The sequence below is a fragment of the Ictidomys tridecemlineatus genome, chromosome 6, assembly GCF_052094955.1.
Source record: "Ictidomys tridecemlineatus isolate mIctTri1 chromosome 6, mIctTri1.hap1, whole genome shotgun sequence".
NCBI classification, from domain to species: Eukaryota; Metazoa; Chordata; class Mammalia; order Rodentia; family Sciuridae; genus Ictidomys; species Ictidomys tridecemlineatus.
The window spans coordinates 118,610,414-118,632,396 of NC_135482.1; the positions used below are offsets into that span (position 1 = coordinate 118,610,414).

Genomic DNA, 21,983 nt, shown 5'->3' on the forward strand with positions numbered 1-21,983 from the left:
AAGCCTTCTTGGTGTAGTCCCAGAGGACACGCCTTTCCCTGGGACGTTTCAAAGCAAAATCTAGCCAGTAACAGTGTCCCCTGGTAACAAGACTGTGTGCTGTGGTCTGCTTGGCAACTTCCATTCTCAGGTCTTTTAAAAATCAACGTTTCTAATAAACGGCTGATGTGTCCCTGAGGGGCCAGGTGGCAGCTGTCCCTGGATGGGACGTGCCATGGAATGGCAGTTCAGCCTCCAAATGTGGCTGCAGCCAGGCTCCACTGCCAGGGGAGGCTCTCAGGCTGACCGAGGTGGCCGATCAACAACTGGTCTCCTCCCGTCATTCTAAACGCTCTTTATAAACACTTCCGTGGCAGGCAGGGGACTTCTGAGATCCCCACCCTGATGACCGCTTTGTGCACTCTGCTTTCATCTTGGACCCAGGAAGCCCAAGAAGCTGATGTACTGGGTCCTACTAGGTGTCTAGTCCTTGCTTGGCAATCTTGGGCTTTTTAGGTTTTCTGGTCTTGGTTTACTTTTCTGTAAAATAGATGACCTGGGCCAATGAAGGCTAAGTTCTCTTACAGCTCCAGCCTTCTGTGTGAATTCCAGGATGCTTCCTTGGATAACTATACCCAGGAGGCAGAATCTTCTCCTTGCTGAGTACTGATTGATACTCTCCATCAGTGGGGAGGCTTCTCCACCCAAGTCAGAGAGGAAAGGAGTCTCTCTCCACAGTGGGTCCAGTTAGAATAATTGCTTCCTATTCTTTTTTTTTTTTGGGGGGGGGTCTGTCTGTATTTACTTTCTTTTGTGTGTGGTGGTAGGGGGCTGGCGGGGGGGCAGGAAATGAAGGGTACTTGTTGAGACTTTAAAAATAAATACTGGGGTTGTCCTTTTGGGAAAGGTAGTTGTCTTTTGAGATTCTCTACTCCTTGTGTATGGAAGGAGCAAAAGCTTTGTCATTCATTTATCCTTTTTTTCTTTCACATCAGGTCTTGCCTAGTGGGCAGCCAACTCTGGGAGTTTCTTTGGCTCATGGCTGTTATGACTTGCTCAACTGCCATTAGTGCCACAGACATGTGGGCCTGCTGTGGGTGGGTTGGGGGCTGACTTAGCCACGCTGGGGTGGGAAGGATTTCTACATTTCCCTCCCAAGAAGCAGGCCGATAGAAATGCCTTATCCTGCTGCCGAACTCTTCTCCCAGGGTGAGCAGAGCACCCGAAGGCCACTGTCAAATGCTCCTCCCCTCAGGTCTCATTGGCTGTGATCTAACATCATGTTCCAGAATGCTGTGGACCGAGACTTTCTTATTATTAATCTCAACGAAGACTTAAAGAGAACTCAGAAATTCAAGAATGAATGAAGGATCAGGCAGAATCCTGCGGGCCAGTGATCCCAGTGAGTTGGGGGGCTGAGGTAGGAGAATGGCAAGTTTGAGGCCAGCCTGGGCAACTTATATTTAGAGAGAAGTAAAATAAAATAGAGGAAAAGAGCTGGGAATGTAGATCAATGGCAGAGCACTGGCCTGGTGTGCCTGAGACCATGGCTTCCATTCCCAGCATGGAGGGCGTGGGGTCGGCGGGTAGAGGGAGGATGGTCTGACAGTTTAACCCTAGGAAGTGGGTGGATCCTCCCTGGCTCAGGTAAAATATTCTCCTTTTAGAAACTGGGACTGATGGATGTTAAAGTTGTAGTGGGCAAAGTTTTAATGGAACAACAGGCCCTAGAAGTACTCACCTGCCTCCACCTGCCCAGCCTGTACCTATAGCCTGACAAAGACGCATGATCTGCTGAGCAGGTTCTGCCTAATGAGTATTTAACTAGGAGCTCAGAGGAAGCCCTCAGCAATCTGCATTTCCCACTTTCATTTGTCTTTCATGAAAGCCTGACAGCTGGAAAGTCCTGCAGTGGCCCTGGAGGAAGCACTCCACTCACCCAACCTGTGAACTTTCCCTAGCTGGCTTCCTAGTTCATCGATTCCTAAATACCAACCTCCACCAGAATTCAGGGAGCGAGTGGGGAGGTGGAAGAATGGGGAGAGGTAAATTTCTTAGTTGTTTGTCTTGTCCAGGTAGAACATTTGATGAAGTTCATAAAAATCATGTGTTTTTTTTTTTTCCTTTTCATTTATTTTGGAATAAGATTTCCCTTAAGTAGCATTCTTTGGAATCAGAGATCTGATAGCTCCTTAATGAAAGTAGCAGTTTCCTGTCTAGACAAAGATTCCTCACAGCCACAGAAGTGGGGAGACCACAGGGATGATAGGTGATGTAGGAAACACTTGATCTCAGTTGTAAATATTGTTCATTGGTGGTTGGAAGGCACTCTATCAGTCTGGTTTTTCTTGTTCTTATAATGAAATACCTGATTGCTGTGAACATTAGAAAGATAAGAGGTTTATTTGGGCTTATAGTTCTAGAGGTGCAAGGTTGAGGGGCCTCATCTAGTGATGGCCTTCTTGCTAGCAGAGTTCCAAGGTGGCAGACAGCATCACATGACAGGAGACAGGAAGCACACAGGCGTCTCTTCCGATCTGTCTTCTTGTAAAGTCATTAGGATTCAGTCCTGGCAGCTCCACCCTGAGGACCTTATCTAATCCCAATCAACTCCCAAAGACTCCATGTCTAAATACACAGTTGGATTAAATTTCTATCATCGTCATACCTCACAGCGGGGATTAAATTTCAACACATAAACCTTGGGGGATACGTTCAAACCAGACCACATGGTCAAATCCAGATCACAGCAGAAACTAAAAATACAACCAAGTTCAAGTGTTCCAGTTTCCTAAGGAGACTGAGGCCTGAACGGCAGATGGACACATGCAGGGGGACAGTCCAGAGGTCTGACTACTCAATGGTCCTCTCTCAGTATTAATGACAGAGTGTCTTACATTGTCTAAGAGGCCCTCATATTAGTCATCAAGTATTTTAAAAATGTGGTATGATACTAGAAGCTGATTTATTTCTTATATTTGCTCAGTAGATTTTTTTTGTTTTGTTTTTTGCCTTCAAAATGTTGACTTAAGAAAATCATTTAGACTGTTTAAGGCTCTCTGCTTGGTCTTTGATTGCAACACACAAACACACACACACACACACACACACACATTGTATATGTCCTTTCTTTCTTTCCTGCACAGAACCCAGGTTTTTGTGCATGCTAGGTAACCATCCAACCATACCCCTAATCCTGCAAATGTCTTTTCCCTATGGTTACCTTGAGACATTGACTAGAGGAGCAGAGTGGCTCTGTAGCATGAACACTGCGGTTCAGGGAATTTGCATGTGTTTTCTCTGTGTATGGCATACAGAAGATACTTCACACTGAGAAGATGCATAAGGCTGCATGCATATTATTATAAGTTTATTCTCTTTCCCAGAGAAGAAATTTAGAGAAATATGTAAGTTGCCCACAGTTTCTCAGCTAATGGCATCAGCATCATCACTGTCATCATTACAGTCATACCTAACTCTCTACAGTCCAGCACAGCTCTAGGCATTTATGTATATGATCTCAAATAATCTTCTTGATCACCCAGCCAGGTTTTCCTATTGTCCTCATCTTATAGATGCAGACATTTTTCTTGCCCAAGGTCACAGAAAAATGGAAGAGCAGGGCAAGGAACCCAGATAGCCGAACTCAGTGGGGGTGCACTCCTTGGAAGATCCCATCAAACCTCTGAACTTGACCTCTCTCAGTCAGAGACCAGCGGCTGTGACCTGTATCCCACAGGGCCTCCCTGGGCCACTACTCTCCTGACTTGAGCTTGCTTTGTGCTCTCAGGGCTGGTGCCTAACCCTTGGCCTGGAGGGACATGCATAGACAGGTCAGGCCCCTATATCTCAAAGGGATATTCCACATGGGGAAGAGGAGAGAGGGAGTGGATGACTCCAAGGTGGCCATGTGCTGCGCCTCACCTTCCCTTTCCATTGAGAAGGCCTGGATAATCCCTGTGGTCAGGTGGAGCGCGACTGGACCCCACACCAATCCATGGACACCTGGGCTGTTTTCAGTGTTTCATAAGGTGTTCTTTTTTACCACATGCTTCCTTCTCAACTTTTCAGGGAGGGACAGGAAGCAGGGAGTGGGGTCTGGGATTATAAAGAGATGACCTGTGCTCAGTTAGAAGAGAGGGGAGGTGGGCTGGAAAAGGAAGCGGGATCTCTAGAGGCACAGGCTGGTCCCCAGACCCCTGGGGGAAGGCAGCCTGGGCTCTCTGGCTGGCAGCTGAATGGGTGCATTGCTAAAAAGAAGCCGAGGAGCTCTCCTAAGAGGTCCAAAGTAAGTGTGTGTGTGTGTGTGTGTGTGTGTGTGTGTGTGTGTTGGGGAGGGGGGTCAATCACAGCTCACTCTCTACTCCTCTGGGTCTGGGGGTGATGGGGGGGGTATGGCAATCTTAGACATGGGTCAGTCTTCATGGGAAAAGAAGAGATTTCCCCCGCCCAATTGTTATCATTACAATTATTACACCAATAAGCAAAGCAATCCATATTGCTATCAGTGAAGGCAGTCATTGAACACTAATATCACTTCAATTTTAAAAAATTCTCTTTGGAGGCTGACAGAAGGATCTTAACCAGAGCAGGATTTTAGGATTAAGGTTTTTGTCATTCAGGCAATTGATTGGGTTTGAGGGAATTCCCAACATTCAAGTTGCCTTGGGGCCAAATATGTGCACTTCCAAAGCATACCTTTGGCTGATTAGCACTATTTGGAGTTCCTGCAGCTTGCTGCCCTCCTGGCTCTACCCAGGTCCCATTGCCCTGTCTAGGACGACAGCATGTACTCACGTGAGACACACTGCTGGTTCACAGAGCCACCAAGGAAGAGGGTCGGGGGTGTCTTCCTGCCGAGCCTCTTTATCAGGCGGTCACGCTCGTTCATTCTGCAGGGAAAGCAAACACAGTCAGGATCCAGGTCAGCTCCACACGTTTCCAAGGGAGTCGGTGAGGTGAATAACTTCAGGCTGTAAGATCAGACAGATTGACTGAGGTGGCGGGAAGCCTCCCACATCAAGGAGAAGGTTCAGTTTCCCAAGCTGCCCGGTTATTTGCAGTAGATGCTATCTAGGCATGTTGAGTGCACTGCTCCCTCTTTTAAGTCCCGTTGGCCTCCAGAGCCTCCCTCCTCACTTAGGGCTGCTTACAAGTGCCCTTTTCATTCCAGGCAGAACCTGGAGTGATGTGTTTCCACAGTAAAGTCCTAAGGCTTCACCCCCACCTGCACTCACCTTCCCTTTCTGAAGCCCAGGCGTCTGCAGAAGAGAGCGCTCACGTGCCACAGGACCCCAGGCAGAGGCGGCTTCTTGCTGCATAGCCCCAATGCTTAGTTTGAACCGCAATGAAAAATCTATATGAGTTTTCTTCTAAAACTCACGAATTAGGAACTCTCCCTGCCATTCCTGAACATGCCTTCCCAGGTGCCACTGCTGTGAAGAAATAGGGAACTTTCCCAGAGGTTGGCTATGATTTACAGCAGCCTCAACCCAAGACTGGGTTTCACTTTCCACCGTTTCAGGTATGTGGTCCACCACAATGGAAACATTTAAATGGAGAATTCCAGAAATAGACAATTCATAGGTTTCAAATTGGGTACATTCTGAGCACATCATTCACCTCCCTTCCTCTTACCATTTATATTATCTCACATCACAAGAAGGATGAATATAGTGCAGTAAGACTTTGAAAGGGAGCATGTTCATATAGCTTTGATGACAGTTTATGATTTTCACGTACTTAGATGTGGTATGCAGTCTCCACATACCAAGGCCTGCAAATGTCAGGAGTGGGTCTGGCTGTAGTGACTAGTTCAGAATTGGGGGTGTTGGGGCTGGAATCCAGGCTCTTGTGCATAGTAAGCATGTGCTATACCACTGAGCCATACCCTTAGCCCATTACTTCAGACTTTAATGAAATAATAAAATCTCAAATATAAAGTGCCCTTATACTCCTCCCTGGTCCTATTCTTCTTGCTGCTATAAGAAAATTTGGAAATAACCTTGCTGTCCATATTTTATTTGCACCATATATATGTATTTATAATTAATAGACAATTATAAAATATCCAAGTGGTATCATTTATATCGTACTTGCTATTTAGCATGCTTTTCTTTGCTCTTTTCTCTCCTTCCTTATTTATTTATTTATTTATTTGCCTACTGGCTTAGAGGCATTTTATTAATTTGAGTGATCACTCTTAGATTCTAAACTAACTTCCAATATTTGACAAAGTCAAAAGTGAGAAAATAATAACTGGCTTCTGGGATGGTGCAAAGGCTTTAGAACATCCAATTCTGATTTTTCCTAACTGTTTGTGTTCAGCCCTGAAGCTAACTTAATTTGATTGCCATTTTTTGCAAGTAATCTGTATTTTCCTCCTGGTGGCTTTTACGACAATTCTGTTTGTCTTTGATGTTCTGTGGTTTCAAACAACACTTAGTGTGACTAGGTATAAGCTCCTTGGGTCTTCAGATTTGTTTATCTTCATGAAAAAACTGTGAATTCTGCTTCCATTCTCTATTTTTTCTTGTCCTGAAGTTCCTAACACACACACACACACACACACACACACACATAATGTGTTAGATATGTGTACATGTACACACATATATAATTTTATCTTCCACATCGGTAAATTTCATCACGCTTTCCATTTCTTTACTCCTTTCACCTTTTTCTAATCTACTTTGAAATTGACCAATGTGCTTTAACTTCAATTACTTCATTTTTCATGCCTAAACTATATAAGTACAAAAAAGAACAAATTGATAAATTAGACTTAATTAAAATTAAAAACTTCTAGAATGGGTGAAGTGATACACACTTGAAGTCCAGGTGCTTGGGAGACTGAGGTAGGAGGGTCACCTGAGCCCAGGAAATTGAGGTCAGTCTGGGCAATACAGTGAGGCCTGACCCTCAAAGAACAAATAAAAATTGAAATAAAAATAAAAACTTTTGATCTTCAAAGGAGATGATCAACAAAGTGAAAAGAAAACCACAAAAGAGGGAAAACGCAGATCTACTGATCATATTTGATTCAGTTCTCATATGCAGAATGTATAAGTAATTGCAACTCAACAGCAAAAAGATAAACAATCCAGAAAGAAAGACTACACAAAAAGATGGATAGACAGAATTAATAAATTGTTAATCCAGTTTAAAAATGGGCAAAAGATTTGAATAAACATTTATTCAAAGAAGATACACAATGGCCAATAAGTACTGAAAAAGATGCTCAACATCATTAATCACTAGGGAAATGAATGTCAAAACCAAGGTGACCCAGCACTTCATACTTACTAAGAAGACTATAAAACACAAGCAAACAAAGCCAAAAAAAAATTTTTAAATTGTTGAATATCTCAAAAACACACAAAAACTTAGGAATAATTCTAATCAAGGATCTACAATGAAAAATATAGAATACCCAAGAAAGAAAGCATACACAAGAAGATGGATAGACAGAATTAATATTGTCAAGATGGCCATACTACTAAAAGTAACATACAGATTCAATGTAATTCAAAATACCAATGATGTTCTTTACAGAACTAAGGAAAAAAAACAGTTCTAAAATTCATTTGGAAGAGTAAAAGACCCAGAATAGCTGAAGCATTCATAAGCCAAAAAAGCAATGCTGAAGGCATCACAAACCTGACTTCAAATTATACAACAGAAGTATAGCAACAAAACCTGCACCGTACTGGCATAAAAGTAGATACATAGACCAATGGAACAGAATAGAAGACACAGAGACAAACCCACACAGATACAGTCATCGGATCCTTGACAAAGGGCCAAAAAGATACATGGGGGAAAAGATAGCCTTTTGAAGCAAATGATGCTGCTAAGACTGATCATCCTTATGTGGAAGGATGAAACCAAACTCTCACCTCTCCCTCACCTGCACAAAATTAACCCAAAATGGATCAAAAATCTAAGAATTAGACCAGAAATTAGCAACTTCTCGAAGAAAATGTAGGGTCAACATTCCAACATGTAGGCATAGGCACTGACTTTTTAAAGCTTAGAAAATAATGCCATGAAATAATAAATTAGATGGCATCAAATTAAAAAGCTTCTGCACAGCAAAGGAAAAAAATAAGAATTTAAAGAGGGAACCTACAGAATGGGAGAAAATCTTTGCTACCTACTATTTTGATAGAGGATTAATATCCAGAAAATGAAAAGAACTCAAAAAACTGAACACCAACGGCCCCCCCCATTAACCCAAGTAATAAATGGGAAAATGAACTAAATAGACACTTCTCAAAAGAAGAAATACAAATGTCCAACATGTATATGAAAGAATGTTCAGTATCGTTGGCAGTTAAGATTTCATCTCATTCCAGTCAAAGTGGCATCCATCAAGAATACAAACAATAATAAATATTGGAGAGGATTTTGAGAAAAAGGAACACTTCTACATTTTTGTTGGGATTGTAATTTAATACAACCACTGTGGAAATCAGTATGCAGGTTCCTCAAAAGACAAGGCATGGAACCACCATATGACCTAGCTATTCCACTCCTCAGTATCTATCCTAAAGAATCAAAGTCATCCTACTCTATCAATACATGTATACTTATGTTTATAACAGCACAATTCACCATAGCCAAGCTGTGGAAGCAGTCTAGGTGTCCATACATAGATGGAAGGTTAAAGAAAATGTGGTCTATATACACAATGGAGTTTCATTCAGCCATAAAGAAAAATGAAAGAATGTCATTTTCAGAAAAGTGAATGGAACTTAAGACCACTGTGTTAAGTGAAATAAGCCAATACTGAAGAGTCACATGTTTTCTCTCATGCGCTAGAGGGGGAGAAAAGGAAAGGATGGTGTGAGAGGAATCTCATGAAAATTGAAGGAGGATCAGTACAGCAGAGGAAACAGATGGGGGATGAAGGAGGGGAGGAAAGGGGGAAACACTGGGGAATGACACAGGCCAAATGACATTGTCACATTGTGTGCATGTACAAATGTGTAACAACAAATCCCACCACTATGTACAACTATAATGTGCTAATTAAAAAATATGGGGGAAAATTTTTAAACTGTTGAAAAGGATGTGGAAAAGCTGGAATCCTCTCACATCATTGGGACCATAAAATGGTGCAGATCTTGCTTCTCAAAAGGCTAAATACAAAATTCTCATACTATCCAAAAGTTCAGCTCCTGAATAAATCCCCCAAATGATAAAAAGGGACTCTGATGGATACTTTTATACCAGATTCATAGCAGCATTATTCACGGGAGTCAAAAAAGTGGAAATGACTCAAATGCCCATCAGTTGATCAATGCTGACAATGATGCTATCTTTATAGTTCATCTCTCCAGTGGTGGGAGCTGTTGGAATTAGAGTGCTTTTGAAAACATTTTTTTCTATGCTGGCATAAGCAGATGTGCTGGCTGGGATCTACCATATTCATAGAAGCATTATTCACAGGAGTCAAAAAAAGTGGAAACAACTCAAATGCCCATCAACTGATCAATGTATAAACAAAATATGGCCTACCCATACCATGGTATATTATTCAGTCATATGAAGGAATTCAGTAGATACATGCTGCAACATGAATAAGTTTTGAAAGCATTATAACCAGCTCCAAAGGCCATGCATAATTATATGAAATGTTCAGAAAGGGCAAATATGTAGACGGAAAGCAGACTGGTGGTTGCCAGAGGCTGCAGAGCAGAGAGTAGGTGGAGAGAGAGGGGAGGAACTGCTTAAAGATTATGGAGTTCCCTTTTGGGGAAATGAAAGTGTTCTGAAACTAGACAGTAGGGATAGTTTTACAACACTGTGAAGGTACTAAATGCCATTGATCTACACACTTTAAAAAATGATAAACTTTATGTTATGTGAATTTTCCCACAATTAAAAAAAATCAATTAAAAAGAAAGGAGAAGGTAAGTTTAGGTAAATTGCCTCCCACCACCTGAACTGCTGACAATGATGCCATCTTCATAGTTTACTTCTCTAGTGGTGGGAGCTGCTGGAATTAAAGTGCTTTTGAAAACATTTTTTCCTACACTGGCATAAGCAGGTATGCTAGCTGGGATCTACCGACATGAAAAGGTGTTAGGTAAACACAAATTCACCAGAGGTGCATGCAGTCTTGGTGCCTCCCCAGTAATGACGGTGAAACCTAATCTAACACAAGTCCTTATAAACAGGCTCTTTTTAGAAGCTGACATACCCTAGAGAAGGTGTTATATTCCTGTCCTGAAAAATGAGCAGTCTCAGGAAGGAGCAGAGAGCTGAGAAGGGTTATGTTGGGGAAAAAAATAAACTCTTAGGTCCACATTTCTGTTAGGAAGCTATTCCTGCAAAACTCACACATGCCTAACTGCCGAAGAGCAGGAGGGTGGAGATCTAGCCCGAGTTTTAGATGTCAGCAGTTCCTACAGCTGACAGGAATCACAGCAGACACTGCAGCAAAATCACAACCAAGTAAGTATTTTTAGAAACTCATTTTAAAATTAGTTACTGGGTAGTTTTGAAAACATAGATGTGGGCTGGGGGTGTAGCTCAGTGGTATAGTGTTTGCCTCATATATATAAGGTCCTGCGTTTGATCCCTTGCATAATAAAATAAAATAACTGCAACAAAGCATAGATGTGACCGGACCCTCAAGAACAAAGCTTGCCCAAATTTCCCTCGCTTTAGTTTAAGGCAAAACATCTACCAGTCCTTGAGGATGCAATTCTAAACTGCTTTTAAGGATCCTTACAGAATGACATTTCATAGCCTCACCTGGTAACTTGTTCACTCATAACAATTTGAACATTAGGAAATGAGAACCTTTTGGACTCAAGGATATCCTGGACCTCTCCAGGCCTCTATAGAATCAACAGCCTTCCCTCAGGTACTAACACATTTACGTAATGGGGGAAAAACAAAAATAAAGCAAATAGGCTTTCCAGCCTAAGACTCTAATAAGGCAAGGGTTGTATCTATTTATATACCCTGGAGCTAGGAGCCCTTCGGAAATTCCATTCTAATAGATGGTAGAAATTATTCTCCTTCCCTCTTTCTGCCAATCCACATACATCCCATTTGTAAAACCTGACTTCCCGACTTTTCAATTGTTCAGCATTTATGCAGCCCCCATTGTGTGTGAGACCCAGCACGGGAAACAAAGTTACCCAAGATACAGTCTCAGACCTCACGTGGCTCAGTTTCTGAGGAACCTTGCTATGTAGATAAATATCATGATGAAAGGTGATGCATGCCCTCGTGGAGATTATGTCAGGCTCAACAACTGTGGAGTGGAGCAAAGAACTCAAAGAAAGCTCTGGAAGGCTTCAGAGGAATTAACTTTGAAGCTACATCTTGAAAAACGCATGGATCAGTTCACTGCTGGAGGAAGAACAGGTTTTGTGGGAACGAGTCCAGTTTCAGAGGCCTTCGAGTGGCCTCTGAGGCATTCAGGAGCCCATGGGACAATGGCATCTGAGTTGGGCATGTCGTGTTGGGACTGCTGAACTTGTAGACCGTCAAGGAGAGCAAGCAGAGAGAGGAGGAGGTACCATGCCACCTGATTCCCGAGAAACACCAACATACCATCTGTTTGCTCAGCTACGGGGCTCATTCTCTCAGCCTGGACAGAAGTTCTACACTCTCTCAGAATTTTTCACAACACCTACCTGGGGCTGAGAACAGCAGACATGGTTACATAGGTAAAATCGCATTGTGGTGCTTCATATTCACTGATTGGTGCTGTGACTCCTTATGCCCTTCTGATGGGTGTCCACAGCACAATGCCATCGTCTTTGTGTCTGTCCTCAGTGCCCAGCACTGAGCTGACACAGCTGAGCTAAGTGGCTAAGATAAATTCTTCTGTATTATTTTTTTAAAAAATGACAGAGGGGAGAAGACTTCATTCCAAACTATAGAAGATACTTGGAGTGTCTGCCTTTGTAGAGCTGGAACACTAACTTTCTTAAGAATTCATTACACAGACCAGTCAGGGGCCAGCATGGTTGAGGACACAAAAAGGGTTCCAGGTAAACTCCTATTCCAAAAACAACAACAACAACAACAAAAAACCCACAGTCCTTCCTGGACTACCAGAATCGGGATCAGGATATGAGTAAAGCATTGTCTTCCTTCAAAGTTAAGGATTTGGACAACAGGGACAGGAGAATGATTCTGGATGTTGGAAGTAATTTCACTCTTTTACAGTATAGTTTGGGTGATTTTCTGTCAAAAAAAAAAAAAAAAAAGTTTATCCAAGAAGTTGTACCAAATGCCTAGGCAAAAAACCTGCAAGGGGAAATAACAGATTTGCAGCCTCAAAATAGATGGTATCTCTCCGCAGTGGCCTCTGGTCAGAGCTCAGAACAGCCTGTGAAGCCCAACAAAAAAGGGCAGGGACACTCACAAGCTTTCAAAGCAAAACAGACCCATGCAATCCTTTTCTATTGTGTCTAATAGCCGAAATGGTAACTTAAATAAACCAGTGAGGCTGGGAAGGAAGTTTAAAAAGAAATATAAACTAACCACTTGCAATCACACTGTCCTTTTGCCTTCAACATCAACCTAGGTAAAACAGATAAAAATGACTATTATAAAATAAGTGCTATATTATCATCTACCATTGATCTGGAAAAGTAACAAAGCCGAAATCTAAAAATTCCCACCCAGAAAGACTTCTGCTTCCATAAAGATGGAAGAGACATACTCTTCCTACTCTTTCAGCTGACAACCCTGGACATTTTATGTAAAGCACACAAGAAGCTGTGATAAAAATGCTTCAATAAGCATTGATGGACACACTTAAAACAAATAAAGAAAATAAGTAATAAATGCAGGGACTTGCCATTTTCATGCATTATAAGACTCAACATTGTAAATATATTAATTCTCCCCCAAATTAATCTAGTTTAGGCTTACTGCAATTGCTATTAAAACCCCAGAAACATTTTCATAGCTATAGATGAGATTATCTTTAAAAAAATATGGAAAGGCAAAGGAATAATTAGTAAAAACCATTCTGGAAAAGAATAGTACAATGGAGGAATCAGTCTATCTGATTTAAAGACTTATTATATTACTACAGCATTAGTGGAGGAATAAACACATAGGTTAATGGAAAGAAATAGAGAATCCAGAAACAGACACAAACATTCCCATCTAATTTTTTGTCTGTTTTTCTCTTCTTTTTGCAGTGCTAGGGATTGAACCCAAGGCCTTATGCAAGCTAAGCAAATAATCTACCATTAAGCTATACCCCAGCCCTTTGTCTAATTTTTGACAAAAAAGCAAAAGTAATTCAAAGGAAGAAAACTTTTCAACAAATGAAACTACAAGAAATTTACACATAGAGGCAACAAAACTAAACAATCAATAACAAAAAAAATCTGTAAGTCTCATACCTTATACAAATGTTAACATGGATCACAGACTTGAAAATAAAATATAAAACTATAGAACTTTTAAGGAAGAAAAATGACAGAATATTTTTGAGATCTAGCATCATATAATGAGCTCTTAGACTTAACACCAGAAGCAAAACTCATAAAGAAATATGGATAATTTGGACTTCACTAAAATTAGAAACTTTTCTTTTGAGAAAGATCCTATCGTGAGGTCAAAAAGGACAAGCTATAGGGTGGTAGAAAACATTTGTAAATCACATATATGACAGAGGACTAATATCTAATCAATATCTATATCTAGATATATAAAGACTTTTGCAACTCAACACAATACAAAGATTCCAGTTAGAAAATGATTAAATGACATGTGGAGACATTTTGCCGGAGAGAAAATATATATGTATATATATATATCAAAAAAACACATGAAAAGATGTTCAATATCATGAGCCATTAAGGAATGTAAATTAAAATCACAATGTGAGATCACTAAACACTTATCACATGTTTTAAAAATTAACAACAGAATGCTGGTTCACTCCTATATCACCAGTGGGAAAATAACATGGTATAGCCACTCTAAAAAGTGCTTGTCAATTTCTTTGAAATCAAATATACTACAACCTTGTGAAAATGTTAAAAACCATTGAATGATACATTTTAAGATGGTGAAGTTTGTGTTAAAATTATACCTCAAAAAAAAAAAAGAAAAAAGTCAGATAAACTAGAGCTAATACATAGCTCAAATTGCCAACCCACAGAATCATGAACTAATTAGATGGTTGTTATTAAAAATAAAAATTATGTAACTACCAGCTAACGTAATCTTGGACAGCTAATGTAATCTTGGACATCTATTTCAGAGAAATTAGACAATGTTTTCTCAAAAATCTGTAAACAAGTATTTATAAGAGCTTTATAATAGCCCCAAACCAGAAACTCAAATATCTTTCACCAGGTGACTGGTTGAACAATGTGTGTTAAATCCACAGCACGGAACACTACTCTGTAGTAAAGAGGGAAGAAATTAGCAATTTATTTAACAACATGGGTGAAGCTCTGGAGAATAATGCTGAGTGAAAAAAGTCACTCAAAAAGGTTATATTTTATATGATTCCATTCATATACCATCCTTGAAATGCCAAAATTATAAAAATAGAGAAGAGATTAATGGTTGCCTGGAATTAAGGAGATAGTTATGAAAGAACAACCTGAGGGGATCCTTTTGGTGTTGGAAATGTGTTTGCCTGATGTATTAGTCACTTTCCTGTTGCTGTGACAAAATACCTGAGAAAAACAATTTAAAATGTAGAACAATTTATTTTGGCTCACGGTTTCAGAAGTTTCAGTCCATGGTTGCTTGGACTCATGGCCTTGGACCTGTGATAAGATGGAACATCATGGCCGGGATTGTGAGGCAAAGCAAAACTACTCCACTCATGGCAACCAGGAAGCAGAGAGCTAGCTTCTATAACAAAGACCCTCCTCCTAAACCCATGAAGCTATGAATCCATAAACAGATTAATCCATTCATGAGATCAGAGCCTTCACATCCAGTCAATTCCCAGAACTCCTACCTATGAACACTGCTGCAATAAATGAGATTTGGGGGCACATTTAAGATCCAGATCATGGACTGAGGAAGTGGATTCCGCGGTGGAGTGCTTGCCTAGTTTATGGGAAGTCCTGGGTTCAATCCCCAGAACCACCACACGAAGGGTTAAGGAAAAAAAAAAAAAAGAAAAAGAAAAGAAAAGAAAGAAGAAAAAAATCCAAACCATAACACATGGTGACTGTATCAATGTCAATTTCCTGGTTGTGATATTGGACTACAATTTCCAAGATGTTATCATGGGGGGCGGGGGGAATGGGTCAAGGATCCATGAAATTTCTCTGTATTATTTCTTCTAACTTGATGTGAAGCTACAATTAACTCGTTTAAAACTCCCCACTTGTTTTTATGCATTTCTTTCTTATGCATTTTAGTTTCTCTACGGTGACACCCAGCCCCTTTCTAATGCTGCTTTGCCAAGCTCTGTTTAAAGGGGCGGGAGACAGTCGCCTACCTACCTATCCTGTGGGCACACTACCTGAGGGACAGGCCACCATCCCAGCGGAGCCATTCTGACCTCATTAGCTGAGCAGCCAAAGGAGAGTTTGAATGACAGCCCCGGCACATGTGGAAACCATTACCTCATTCCACGACTTGCAACAAGGTAGTGAGGCTTCTCTCAAATAAGCTGGAGCTCTACCGTACAGTTGGCAAGCCCCCGAAGAGGTCAACCCGGAGTCATGGGCTGCTAGGAACAGATAAATTAGCAGGGCACCTGGCTGACCCAGAAAGGCCTCAGGCAAAATGCTGTGTGGGGGGTGGCAGAGGCCTGGGAGGAACTGGTGGCGGAGGAATGGTCTCGGCTCTGTTCATTTACCAATAGGGAAATTTGGGAAAAAGGATCACACAGAACAATATTGTGGTGAAACACCATGAAGCTTCATAGGCTGAAGGTTCTTTTAAAACTCTATGTCTAAAGATAGGACCATGCCACTTAACTGCTGAAAATCACACAATCATAAACGCAAAGACCCCAGTTTCTGCTCAAATTTCCACCTCTGCTTTCCTTCCCTGTCTCTGCTCTAGCCGTGTAGCCTTTCCTGAAAATCCTGAGACTGTCAATGTTTCCCCACACCAGGGCCTTTGCACTTGCTTTCTGCCTGGAATGTTCTTTTCACTGACATGGCTCTATTCTTCCATTCACTCAGACTGCCCTCCTCTGTAACTTCCCCTCTCTGTACTCATACCTCGCTTTGTTTTCTGTCTCACATTTTCCACTACATACTCTGAATTTATTGCTATGTTCCCCAATTAAAAAAAAAATTGATTCTCTAGGGCATGGATTTTTTGTTTGGTTTGGTTTTTACAGTTAACATCTCTAGCACCAGAAACAGTACCCGGCATAGAGAAGGTGTTCAAGAACCGCTTGTTGGGCTGGGAATGTGGCTTAGCGGTACAGCTCAGCCTGTGGAAGGTCCTGGGTTTGATCTTCAGGATCAAGGTTTGGGTTTCATCCCCAGCACAGCAGAGGTGAGGGACAACTATTTATTGAAAGGATGAAGGAAAAAAGGTAGACCGGGCCAAAGCACAAAAGCAGGCAAACACACAAGGCCCTCCATCTTTCTCCTGAAATCACAGCCTTGATTCACCTTTCTCCTGCAGAAGGTGGGAAGGAGCTGGCCTGCTGACCTTCTCAGATCAAGTCCATGGGAACCTCTTTTTAAATACAGGGAATTCCTGGGGCCACAGGATGGTCAAGTTTTCTGAATAGTCAGTCACTTCTCAGACCTGCCAACAATGAGGTGGAGGGAGACTCGCCCACCTTCCTGATTTTAGCCTAGATCCAAAGTCCGCCCTCCCCCAAACATGAGAACAATGGCCTCCTTTAAGTGGAAGGAGGCAAGAAAAGAACTCCGAAAGGTGGGAAGGGTTTTTACAAAAAGGCAGAGATAACCTTTGAAATGAAAGATGGTCACAGATAAGAGGAGGAGAAATCCTATCTCCTATCTTATTCAGAAAGATTGCAAGTCCCATGCCAGCAAGGCAGTAAGAGTCTCTGTCAAAGTAAAAAGGTTATAGTGGTGGAGTTAGTACCCCAGGTTCAATTCCTAAGAGTGCAAAGAATAAGTGAAATAAAATAAAATAAGAGGAGGAGAGAACGAGTACAAGGAAGCAGAGGGAGAGCTGGAGGTACAGCTCAATGATAGAAAATGCAGGCTCTGGGTTCCATCCTCAGCATCAATAAACACATAGATAGATAGATAGGTAGATAGATAGATAGATAGGTAGATAGATAGATAAATGAAAAGGAAAATGCAGAGAGATATGTCAGTCAAACACTTTGGACAGACAGCCTCTCAAGAGACACTGGGCCAAAAAACAAGAATACAATTTCCTGAGAGTGCACCTGACAACTTTCTCGTGTCAAACACTGAAAATAAGAACATGAATTAACAAAGAACCTACTATGGAAAGGTAGAGATCTGGCATAAGAACTTAGGAGTATTTTTTTTTTCTTTTGCAATGCTGGGAACAAACCTAGGGCTTTAAGTATGTTAGACAAGTACTGTACCACTGAGCTACACCCCCAGCCCTATTTTTTTTTTTTTTGATCAAATAGATTCTTTGAAGTGAACCTGCCCTGATTTGAAAAATAAAACAAATTTGCTTCTTGGGGCTTAAGAAGATTTGGATCATGTTTGAAACTGTTGATCACTCCCTCAACACTATTATATCACCTTCAAGAGCTCTGTAAGGTTTTGAACAACCAATAAAAAAAATAAATTAAAAAAAATTATTTAATTAAAAAAAATAGCAAATCTTGTAGGACTGTTAAGCTGCAAATTAACTGCAATATGAATAACTTTCTGCATATGTCTCTCTACTTTTCCCAGCACTCCCTTCAATGCACACAGGGTCTAGGGCTGGACAGTAAACACCTGATTTTACAAATTCAAATAAGCATCCCAACAAACAGAATAAATCAAAGCTGGCCTCAAGGACCTCCTGACTCAATTGTTGAAGTAATTAAAAAAAGATGAGCTTCACCACCAATTAACCTCCGAAACACTAATTAAAGATAATGAGGGTTCAAGGTGCTTGGCACAGCCTGACCTGCGTGTCCTGCCAGAGTTCACAAACAGGCTGACAAGCCCTCCAAGACTCACAGAGAGGAGAGGGATCGGTGGACGCTTCATGCCATCTTCCTGGGAGAGCACACAGCCCAACTGACAGGGAATACAATAAACTGTCTGCATAAGAATTCCAGACAGGCCATTGTGCAGATCTCAGCTGAAGGAATCTGTCTTACAGGACTTCAGACGACGGGCGAGCCACTCTAGTTCAGCTTAGCCCATGGAGAGAGCTAGAGGACTCTGAGAAATTGTCTAACTCTTTGTGTTCTTGAGCTGCCAGAAGTCCTTTCTGGAATAAGGTTAGGTGTGGTAAATAAGCCATCGTGAAGGATGAATGAACTGGAGAGACGGTGCACTCGGGAGTCGGGCTGCGCCACAGCACACACACACACATCTGGAAGCGCTGTTCTGTCATCCATTTCCCCCTTCAGCTCAGGTGCAGGAGGCAGTATGTGCAACGCAGCCCTAGGTTGACACAGAAAAAGCCATGCAGAAAGTAATTTGTGTGCAGCTGAGCTTTCCCTTGCTTTTTAATGAATGTATTCCAACCAGGATGTGGTGCGGACATACACATTCCCATGTGTCGTAATTACAGCAGAAGGGAGGCTGAGCTGAATGAATAAGAAAGCACATGGCTGCCACTTTCGTCACTCGCAGTTCAAGGCCTTTTAACAGCTCCCCTTGCAGGTGCTGGCACCTAGCGTCATCACATCTGAGCCTTGTGACCGCCACCAGCTGAGGGAGATACCCCTTTTCAGGCACAGCTCCATGCTCACTCGTGTGTCAGCTGGGCCTTTCACAGTCACCAATCTGTGCCAGGTCTCCCTTAACTGGCTGAGCTGCTTTGTCGTGAGAGCTAAAATTTCATTTTCTGTAATCCTGGACACGGGTGGATACTTTTATGACTTGGTTCCCTGTAGTTAGAGTTCGGCTAAATATCTGAAAACTTCCCTTGAAACCTTAAAAAATGTCTGCATCATCAAAAACAAAAACAAACAAACAAAAAAAGAATGGGTCGTGTTTAACTGAAGGTGTGAAGGTCTGAACAGTGGGTTCAAACTGGCAACGGTGAAAAAGCAAGCACCATGCAATTTTCCAGGTGAGGTCGCACCTGTGGAACAGTTCTAAGTGGACCAAACAGGATCCCAGTACATAGTCTGTCACCATCAATTTCAGCTGTGTTGCTATCGAGATTGAAGGTAAATGGACAGGAAAAATAAGCATTGCATTGTCTGGTGTCTTCTGCGGGTTGTCCAGACCAAGAACCATGCCTATAGTTAAGTCACAGTGAGCTAAGGAACGCAATACCAACCCTGCGTGCCTGGCAGTTGTGTGTGGGTGTGGCAATATCCAGCATCCTTTCTAGGCCTTGTGTCTGAAAGAAAAACGACTTCAAAAAGCTGACTTTGCCAGAGACTTCTTTCATTGCTTTTATTTATTTTTTGGTACAGGACTGAATCTAGGGATGCTCAACCATTGAGCTATATCCCCTGCCCTTTTTATTTTTTTATTTTGAGATAGGGCCTTGCTAAGTTGCTGAGTCTGGCTTTGAACTTGTGATCCTCCTGCCTCAGCATCCCGAGTCACTGGGATACCCCACTACACCTGGTGTTTCATTGCTTCTAAATCAGGGTTTACTTAAAACTGATTGGCATGTGTAGAGACAGTGCTGAAGGGCTTTATTAGAAGGGAAGAACTCGGCCTTCCTCCCAGTGAAACAGTTGCTGAACCTACCTGCCCAGGATTTCTGGCAAACCTTTTCCTTTAACATTTCAATTGTCCATATTATTGCTTATTCATATTTTCCAGTTGGGAGAAGAGTTTTTATTGAAAAGCCTCACCTTGTCCCCAAGAAGAGAGGCTGGCCCAACAGGTCTAGCCACATTACCTTACTCTTGGTACCTTCCCAGTCTGGGGAAAGACTCATGGCAACCAAGGAAGGGATAGTGTTGTAGAAGACAAGGGGAAAAAATAACAAGATTCAGGGCACAGGAGAGGAGAAGAACATATCCCTTTCCTTCCCCAATGGAAAAAAGGCCTTTCAGCTATGAATTTTTTTTGGTGGGGGATGGAGGGACTGGGACTTGAACTCAGGGGAACTCGACCACTGAATCACATCCCAGCCCTATTTTGTATTTTATTTAGAGACAGGGTCTTGCTGAGTTGCTTAACCTCACTTTTGCTGAGGCTGGCTTTGAACTCACGATCCTCCTGCCTCAGCCTCCTGAGCCACTGGGATGACAGGCGTGTGCCATGGAGACTGGCTTCAGCTATGAAATCTTTAAAAAGAACGAATTGAACATTTGAAATAGGTCATTCATATGTCATTATTTGGCTTCTCTCTAGATCATCCATAAAAACTATGAAATAAGAGCTTAAAACCACAACTTACCTTCAGAGTCAGAATAATAAATTTTCTGAATGAACAAACAGTCCTGGGGAATGCTGAAATCTAGGAGTAAGGTACATTCTGCTTCTAAGATAAAGAAGGATTCTTACGCACTAAAGCCTTGGGGGAAAGTGGAAAGATGGAAAGAGGCTGGTGGGTCTTTGATGGGGATCCATCAGCCATGATGGCCCTCCAACAGGATGTTCCAATAAAATGGGGTAGGTACTTCTCACATCTTGAAGGTCAGTTTGATCTGGGGTCTCTGTAACTTGCAACTGAGAGCATTACTGACACAAAAGCAATTCCAAAATAATTAAGAGTCACTGGTCCAAAGAGTGTATGTATGTTCAAGGGAAAGAGCAGGAAGAATGAAGGGAAAGGTTAAGGAAGATAAAAAGTTGGAACTTAGCTATTTTTTCTTGATCTTCTGACCTTGAGATATACTTAGTGATTATTTTAAGGGTACTTAAATTTTTTTTTAATTATAGATGAACACAATACCCTTATTTAATTTATTTAATTTCATTATTTTTTAATGTAGTGCTAAGGATTGAACCCTGTGCCCCAAATGTGCTAAGCAAGAGCTCCAACACTGAGCTACAACCCCAGCCCTTCGGGGTACTTTTGTAGATACACTTCATAAAAGTAATGTTGCTTTTATTATCTTTTCCATTCTTGGAACCAGTACACATTATTTATTTTAAATGAACAGTTACTCATTAGGTCTTGTATGATAACTTATATTTCCTAGACTCTCCATGTTATTAACACCTACACCCCACAAAGTGCCCAAATATAGTATATGGTCAGCCCAGAGAGGCCACATTCTACATTTGCATCTTTGGTTACTTAGTACTTATGTACAAGGCAGTTAGTAAGCTACAATTTTCTTCTTAAAAGTGTGTGAAGCCACTGTAAGAAAACCTTTCTGTAACCTAGATTGCTCTTAGAGAGGAGTGACTCTCACATACAATGTGTGTGTCTTAACACAACCCTGCTTGGGAGAGGAATCTTAGTGACATGTAACATTCTTATCACATGGTCAAACTGTAGAGACTTGATGAAAGAAAGGCCAAATGATTCTTTTGAATACTCATAAGACCTCATTCTTTGGTTATTTCTTATAAGCAAAACTTCTAACGACTCCTTGTGGTTTATAGAATAAATCCCCAACTTCATCACAAGTCATGAGTTTGCTGTCGCCGATGTATCCACCCTAACTTCTTTCCATGTTTCTGGATTGTCAGCCCTATCATACTGAAGCCCCATCGCCGTTCCCAGACAACTCATCATGTCTACTGAGTCATTCTCTGCAGCTGGGATCTCCCTCTTCTGCCTCACTACCTCCTTAGAACTTCTGATTTTTTTCCCTGGGCTCTCTTGAAAGTCTATTACGCTCTTAAAACACTTTTCACATTCCATTTCCATTCTCCATCTATTCATCTACTGCCATTGCCGTACTCCTTTTCTACTTCTTCGTTGTCCAGATCAATGCTCGATGGCATATTCTAAAGGATGGACACATGTACTGTCTGGAT

General features: G+C 41.5%; 1 protein-coding gene across 4 annotated transcripts in view; it reads right to left on the reverse strand.

The window, feature by feature from the left end:
• The window catches only part of Atp8a2 (ATPase phospholipid transporting 8A2), a 639,008-nt gene that overhangs the window by 8,601 nt on the left and 608,424 nt on the right, over window positions 1–21,983 (reverse strand). For all 4 annotated transcript variants that reach the window (XM_078015676.1, XM_078015677.1, XM_005337571.5 and 1 more), the window contains one exon: window positions 4,777–4,871. In XM_078015676.1, the coding sequence (XP_077871802.1) occupies window positions 4,777–4,871 (95 nt within the window). The remainder of the gene's footprint in view (window positions 1–4,776; window positions 4,872–21,983) is intronic.